General features: G+C 47.6%; 1 protein-coding gene across 2 annotated transcripts in view; it reads left to right on the top strand.

The window, feature by feature from the left end:
* The first annotated feature begins 211 nt into the window (after positions 1–211).
* Positions 212–8,371, top strand: part of efcab11 (EF-hand calcium binding domain 11) — a 113,133-nt gene continuing 104,973 nt past the window's right edge. For both annotated transcript variants that reach the window (XM_078234466.1, XM_078234465.1), the window contains exon 1: positions 212–749. In XM_078234466.1, coding sequence (XP_078090592.1) covers positions 672–749 — 78 coding nt within the window. In that variant the 5' untranslated portion in view covers positions 212–671. The remainder of the gene's footprint in view (positions 750–8,371) is intronic.

The following is an 8,371-nucleotide window of genomic DNA, read 5'->3' as shown; positions in this document are numbered from 1 at the left end:
TTTATGTGATTAAAACAGCCTGGATCTGTCAGTGCAAACTTGTGAAAAGTGTCAATTCCGGGAGAAGACCATTGAAATTTCTTTGGGCGGGAAAATACAGGCAAGTTACACCTTTAAGAACACGACAATCCCTTTAAGAGTGATAGCCAATCACTGCGGCTGATGAATGTCAGTGGAAGGTAAATTTAATCCAATCAGGGATTGGATTGGTGTTGCGCGGAAGTTACAAAAGCAGCAATTTCAAACAGAACAGAGGAAGAGTCAGAGACACAAACGCACAGAGACAGACACACACACAGACAGAGACAGACACACACACAGACAGAGACAGACACACACAGAGACAGACACACACACAGACAGACAGCAACAAACTAACAGAGTGAGAATGTAACAGTTAGTGATTCAATACATTGTAGCTGCAGTGATGGTAACAGAGTGAGAGTAACAGTGAGTGAGGATAAGATTGTGGGTGAATGAGGGAGTAATAGAGTGGGTAGTAGAGTGACTAAGAGCAACAGTGAGGGCAAGGGGTCAGTGAGAGTGTAGGCGAGGGGTCAGTGGGTGAGGTCAGTGTGAGTGTAGGTGAGGGGTCAGTGAGAGTGTAGGCGGGGGGTCAGAGAGGGACAGAAAGACTGAAGCTGCCAGGCTGGTCACTGGCTGGACATTCGATGATGTATCAGGAGCGTATTGGCATTGTTGGTGAGGAGAGGATTGTCACTGACTCGGATAAGAGCCACTTTGTTACGGTAGGTGACACTGAGCCCCGGGGCCGGAGTGAACCATTTCATTGCTACTCTCAGGATCCTGGAACTGTCTCCCGACAATTACTGTGGTTATTCCCCTGTTAAAGTTGAAGAGTTTTAAATGTAAAAGCTCTACTTTGAAATCTATTGCCGTGATTGTACCTTCAAGCAAAGCAGCCATATAGCTTGCATTTCTGTGGAGCTTTTAAGGACCTGGGGCCACCTCTAAGTACTTCACAGTCGATTGAGTGCTTTTGAAGTCTTCGTCATTATGTAATGAAATGCGGGTCATCTGATTGCACGCAGTAAGATCCCAGTGAATAACAGTGAGACAAATGACCAGCAAATATATCTTTGTGATGTTAGTTAAAGGATCGATATTGACCAGGACTCTCCTTTGAAATAATCTTCTCGAAGTTTTGGTAAACTGCAAAACCAGGATGGTGCCAGAGTGTGGTGATTTCTTGCGAGCTGTGCCCAGCATATCCTCCAATTCTATCTTTTACTCTTGTTCTATGCTTCTAAAACTAGTCTCTGTACACCCGAGCTATGACTGTACAGTCTGTACTCTCTTGTTTCCTTCTCTATGAATGGTATACTTTATCTGTATAGTACGCAAGAGACAATAATACATCAAATCCAAGAAAGTCTGACTGACCAGCCTGGATTGTCTGCCCCTGATTTTGGAGTGACTCTTGGACCCACTATCGCTGAACAGGGAGGCATGTTGTTGAAGCTTTTCGTCTCGTGCTCATCGGGACAAATAGAAGAATATCAAATTTCAAACCATCACAACAGTTTGACAAAGCGATGGTTTGAAAAGTGGAGTGGTTTTGTTTGTGCCGGTGAGTGTAAGGTGAAAAGCGTCTGGAGCCTGTCCCTCTCCAGTGTGATATTCAAATTCTGTGGTACCCAGTGACAACTCAAACCCGATGAGTGAGTGGTGAGAAAACCCAATTGATTGTGTTGTACGTGGGGAAGGCCGAAATGTTAAACCCGAGGATAGTACAGCCACGAAGGAGGCCATTCAGCCCATTGAATCTGTACTGGCTCTCTCGGAGAGCAATCCAGTTCGTCTCACCCACCCCCCCCCGGTTTGTTTATTTATTTGTGTAACAAGTAAGGCGTACATTAACACTGCAATGAAGTTGCTGTGAAAATACCCTAGTCGCCATACTCCAGCGCCTGTTCGGGTACACTGAGGGAGAATTTAGCATAGCCAATGTACCCCAACCAGCACATCTTTTGGACTGTGGGAGGAAACCGGAGCACCCGGAGGAAACCCACGCAGACACGCGGAGAACGTGCAGACTCCGCACAGACAGTGACCCAAGCTGGGAATTGAACCCGGGTCCCTGGCGGCTGTGAGACAGCATTGTTAACCCACTGTGCTGTCCAATTACTAATGACTCTGAATCCACCTCCCTATCAGGCAACGCATTGCGAGTTCTAACTCCACGTGTAAAGAGGTTTTTCTAAAGAGGTTCTTTAACCCATCATCATTAACTCTTTACTAAATCAATGTGAAACTTTAAACTTGATGATTTTAAGCACCCTCACCATCTCTCCACTGCTGCTTTTGGTCTCCGGATGGCCGTGCAGCTCCTCTCTGTCCACGGAACTGAGATTTTCAATGTACATCACAGAGCAGGTGAAGTTTCAAATCCCACCTTTCTCAGAGTACAAAGCGAGGCGTAGTTAGAACAGAAAGCCGTCAAACGCACTCGCAATCCCCTGGAGCAACGGCTGTTTCTGTCAAGTTTAACCCTTTACATCATGGATTTGAGGATGCCTAGTGAATCCTATTATTCTTTTGTGGGATTTTGCCTTTGCTGGTGAGGGTGGCATTTATTGCCCTTCCCTAATTGCCCTCAAAGGTGGTGGTGAGCTGCCTTCGGGACCGCTGCAGTCCCTTTGGTGTAGGCACACCCACGGTGCTGTTAGGGAGGGTGTTCCAGGATTTTGACCCAGTGACAGTGAAGGAACCACTGATATATTTCCAATCCATCGCGCAAACCAGCCTCCCATCCATTGACACTTCCCGCTGCCTCGGAAAAGCAGCCAGCGTAATTAAGGACCCCACGCACTCCGGACATTCTCTCTTCCACCTTCTTCCGTTGGGAAAAAGATACAAAAGTCTGAGGTCACATACCAACCGACTCAAGAACAGCTTCTTCCCTGCTGCCATTAGACTTTTGAATGGACCTACCTCGCACTAAGTTGATCTTTCTCTACACCCTAGCTATGACTGTAACACTACATTCTGCACTCACTCCTTTCCTTCTCTATGAACGGTATGCTTTGTCTGTATAGCACGCAAGAAACAATACTTTTCACTGTATGCTAATACATGTGACAATAATAAAATCAAATCAAAATCCAGGATGGTGAATGACTTGGGGAACTTGCAGGTGGTGGTGTTCTCATCCATCTGCTGCCCTTGTCCTAGATGGTAGAGATTGTGGGGTGCGGCCAATGTATGTTGTAGATGGTACCTTGCTACACCACTCATCCAGGCAAGTGGAGAGTATTCCATCACATTCCTAGCGTGCCTTGTAGATGGTGGACAGGCTTTGGGGAGTCAGGAGTTGAGTTATTGTATGGTAGTGGTTTTGTGGCTGTACCTTATTTTACTGCTGTGAGTAACACGGAGGCCATTTAAAACTGAATAAATGTCAAATAGATTAAATCATGGCAGCAAGGAAATAAAATTAACAGTAAAATACTGAAATAACATCTTGCATTTATATAACATTTAAAACATCTCAAGGTGTCAGGGGAAAGGAAGGCTTTAACTTAATTTTAGAGCTGCAGCATAAAAATAACTTTTTTTAAAGTGTCTTGATTGATATAGTTCTGTAACTGGCTTTTATGAGCCATTTGTACGAATAAATAAACTTTAAAGTTGATGTTGATACTGTCGTTAAAAGTGCACACAGGCTCCACCCGGTGGCCATTGTGTGTGCTTTCACCCTGGCATTATATTTGGGGGGGTAAAAAGTCTCTCAACACCAGGTTAAAGTCCAACAGGTTTATTTGTTAGCAAACGCCACTAGCTTTCAGAGCGCTGCTCCTTCATCAGGTGAGTGGGACACAAACTCAATTTACAAAATAATGGTTGGAATGCGAGTCTTTACAGGTCATCAAGTCTTAAAGGTGCAAACAATGTGAGTGGAGAGAGGATTAAGCACAGGTTAAAGAGATGTGTATTGTCTCCAGCCGGGACAGTTAGTGAGATTTTGCAAGCCCAGGCAAGTCGTGGGGGTTACAGATAGTGTGACATGAACCCAACATCCCGGTTGAGGCCGTCCTCATGTGTGCGGAACTTGGCTATCAGTCTCTGCTCAGCGACTCTGCGCTGTTGTGTGTCGTGAAGGCCGCCTTGGAGAACGCTTACCTGAAGATCCGAGGCTGAATGCCCGTGACTGCTGAAGTGCTCCCCCACAGGAAGAGAACACTCCTGCCTGGTGATTGTCGAGCGGTGTTCATTCATCCGTTGTCGTAGCGTCTGCATGGTCTCCCCAATGTACCATGCCTCGGGACATCCTTTCCTGCAGCGTATCAGGTAGACAACGTTGGCCGAGTTGCAAGTGTATGTACCGTGTACCTGGTGGATGGTGTTCTCACGTGAGATGATGGCATCCGTGTCGATGATCCGGCACGTCTTGCAGAGGTTGCTGTGGCAGGGTTGTGTGGTGTCGTGGTCACTGTTCTCCTGAAGGCTGGGTAGTTTGCTGCGGACAATGGTCTGTTTGAGGTTGTGCGGTTGTTTGAAGGCAAGAAGTGGGGGTGTGGGGATGGCCTTGGCGAGATGTTCGTATTCATCAATGACATGTTGAAATCTCCGGAGAAGATGCCGTAGCTTCTCCACTCCGGGGAAGTACTGGATGACGAAGGGTACTCTGTCCGCCATGTCCTGTGTTTGTCTTCTGCGGAGGTCGGTGCGGTTTTTCACTGTGGCGCATCAGAACTGTCGATCGATGAGTCGAGCGCCATATCCTGTTCTTATGAGGGCATCTTTCAGCGTCTGGAGGTGTCTGTTGCGATCCTCCTCATCTGAGCAGATCCTGTGTATACGGAGGGCTTGTCCGTAGGGGATGGCTTCTTTAACGTGTTTAGGGTGGAAGCTGGAGAAGTGGAGCATCGTGAGGTTATCCGTGGGCTTGCGGTACAGTGAGGTGCTGAGGTGACCATCCTTGATGGAGATGCGTGTGTCCAAGAATGCAACCCATTCCGGAGAGTAGTCTATGGTGAGTGTGATGGTGGGATGGAACTTGTTGATGTCATCATAGAGTTGTTTCAGTGATTGTTCACCGTGAGTCCAAAGGAAGAAAATGTCATCGATGTATCTAGTGTATAGCATCGGTTGAAGGTCCTGTGCGGTGAAGAGGTCTTGTTCGAACCTGTGCATGAAGGTGTTGGCATATTGAGGTGCGAATTGGGTCCCCATAGCTGTTCTGTGTGTCTGGATGAAGAACTGGTTGTTGAAGGTGAAGACATTGTGGTCCAGGATGAAGCAGATGAGTTGTAAAATTGCATCTGGAGATTGGCAGTTGTCGGCGTTGAGTACTGAGGCAGTTGTGGTAATGCCATCGTCGTGGGGGATGCTGGTGTAGAGTGCCGAGACATCCATTGTGAAGAGGAGTGCTCCTGGTTCAACTGCTTGTGTGCTGAGTTTCTGTAGGAAGTCCGTAGTGTCGCGACAAAAGCTGGGGGTTCTTTGTACAATGGGTTTCAGGATGCCCTCGGTTTGGCTGGAGAGGTTCTCACACAGGGTCCCATTGCCCGATATGATGGGACGGCTGGGTGTGTTTGTCTTGTGTATCTTCGGGAGGCAGTAGAGATCTCCAAAGCGGGGAGTACGTGGGATGAGAGCACGGAGGGTGCTCTGAAGGTCCGGATCAAAAGTCTTAATCAGTCTGTTGAGTTGATGGGTGTGTTCATAGAAATCATAGAAACCCTACAGTGCAGAAAGAGGCCATTTGGCCCATCGAGTCTGCACCAACCACAATCCCACCCAGGCCCTACCCCCATATCCCTACATATTTACCCACTAATCCCTCTAACCTACACATCTCAGGACACTAAGGGGCAATTTTAGCATGGCCAATCAACCTAACCCGCACATCTTTGGACTGTGGGAGGAAACCGGAGCACCCGGAGGAAACCCACACAGACACAAGGAGAATGTGCAAACTCCACACAGACATTGACCCAAGCCAGGAATCGAACCCAGGTCCCTGGAGCTGTGAAGCAGCAGTGCTAACCACTGTGCTACCATGCCGCCCGTTCTTTGGTCGGATCTGCGGGTAACTGTCTGTAGTGTTGCTTGTTGTTCAGTTGTCGGTACACTTCTTTGCAGTAATTAACGCTCTCTCCACTCTCATTGTCTGTACCTTTAAGACTTGATTACCTGTAAAGACTCGCATTCCAACCATTATTTTGTAAATTGAGTTTGTGTCTTTATATGCCCTGTTTGTGAACAGAACTCCCACTAACCTGATAAAGGAGCAGCGCTCTGAAAGCTAGTGGCTTTTGCTACCAAATGAACCTGTTGGACTTTAACCTGGTGTTGTGAGACTTCTTACTGTGTCTACCCGGCATCTCCACATCATTATGTTTGGGGACAGTAAGAAGTCTCACAACACCAGGTTAAAGTCCAACTGGTTTATTTGGTATCATGAACTTTCAGCGGACTGCTGCTTCATCAGGTGAGCTTCTACACATCATTATATTTGGGGACAGGCGTACTTACATCAGCATCTTTAAAGGAGACAGCACCAGCATCGAACCCATGATCATCCGAAACCAACTCCATTGGGCCGGCCATGTGCTCAGGATGGCAGAGTCCCGACTGCCAAAGCAAATCTTCTTTGCTCAGCTTGGGGAAGGCTCCTGAACAAGAGGAGGACAAAGGAAGACCTTCAAAGACTCCTTGAAGACTTACCTCAAGAAATGTAACATAGACATCAACGCCCGGGAGACCTTCACTCAGAAGAGACCTACTTGGAAGCACTTCCTGATTGGAGGGGCACAATTCTTCAATGACACCCGATGGCAAGAGGAAGTCTGGAAAAGGATTCCGGGAAAGGAATATCCATGATCTGGAATCCAAGGACCAGACCCACCTCTCGGAAACACCTTCCACGTGTGTGATTGAGACTCTAGGATTGGGCTCCCAGCCGTGCAAGGACTCACAGAATCAGTGATCAATAACATGGAGTTTATTAGGTGGATAATCACACTCGTTAAAGAGTGATCGCCAAAGAAGGAGAAATTTGGGGACAAATGAAGATTGTGCTTTTTAAATATTTTGAAGATTTTAGAATTCTTCTCCTCGTGTCCAAGTCCTGGCCCGGCCTCTCCATAGCTCTGTAATCTTCTCCAGCACTGCAACCACAGAATCCCTGCAGTGCAGAAAGAGGCCACCCAACCCACCGAGTCTGCACCAAATCTCCGAACGAGCATCCCACCAGGCCCCCTTATCCCCACAATCCTGTGCATTTGCCATGGCTAATCCACATCTTTGGACACCGAGGGGAGCAAGGCCAATCTAACTGACCTACACATCTTTGGACTGTGGGAGAAAACCCTCCGCGATCTCAACTCTGGTACAGTGGCGCAGGGGTTAGCACTGCTGCCTCACAACGCCAGGGACTCGGGTTCAATTCCGGCCTCAGGTCAGTGTGTGTGGAGTTTGCACATTCTCCCCGTGTCTGAGTGGGTTTCCAATGGTTTTGTCACTGGCTGTGTGGATAGTAAGCAGTGTCCTGGCCTGAGTAATATCACAAAACTGCATTCAAATAGGGCCCGAAGACTCCTCGGAAAAGGAACTAAAAACAGGCGAACAATCTAATGCTGAACCAGTGATAAGCTGTGAATGTGAGCTTCATGCTCGGGGGGGCGGGGGGAGTAGATTTTTCATTCTCGTTCATCAGCTGCCCCAGTGCTTACCCCCGCCCCTCTCTGTGGAGTGCAGTATAGCCTGGATCAGTAACTGTACTGAATCAGTGCCGATAAGGAAACCCTGTCCCATCTGAGCCCAAAGGTTGTGGGTTGAAGTTCCACTCCAGCGATTTGAGTATGGAATCTGTCCTGACACTCGCAGTGCAGTACTGAGGGAGTACTTCACTGTCAGAGGCACCCGTATTTCAGATGAGATGTTAAACCAAATCCCGGTCTGCCCCTCGTGTGGATGTAAACAATTCCCTGGCCCTATTTCAGAGATTCTCAGTGTACTGACTGATATTTATCCCTTAATTAACATCATTAAACCAGATGATCACATTGCTGTTTATGGGATCTTGCTGTGCATACATTGGCTGTCCCGTTTCCTCCTTTATGAAAGTGAATTCGCTTTGTAACTTCATTAGCTTCAAAGTGTTCTGATGTCCTGAGGGGGGGGGTGAGAGGTGCTGGGAGCAAGTACACAAGGAGGCCATTTGATCCATTTAATTCATGGTGTGCAGATGCAGGTGTTGGACTGGGGTGGGGCACAGTAAGAAGTCTCACAACACCAGGTTAAAGTCCAACAGGTTTATTTGGAATCACGAGCTTTCGGAGCGCTGCTCCTTTATCGGGTGAGTGGTGAAAAAGGCATATGGCACACTCGCATTTATCAATCG

Source organism: Mustelus asterias, chromosome 18, assembly GCF_964213995.1.
Source record: "Mustelus asterias chromosome 18, sMusAst1.hap1.1, whole genome shotgun sequence".
In the NCBI taxonomy this organism is placed as follows: Eukaryota; Metazoa; Chordata; class Chondrichthyes; order Carcharhiniformes; family Triakidae; genus Mustelus; species Mustelus asterias.
This window is presented reverse-complemented; position numbering and strand designations above follow the sequence as displayed.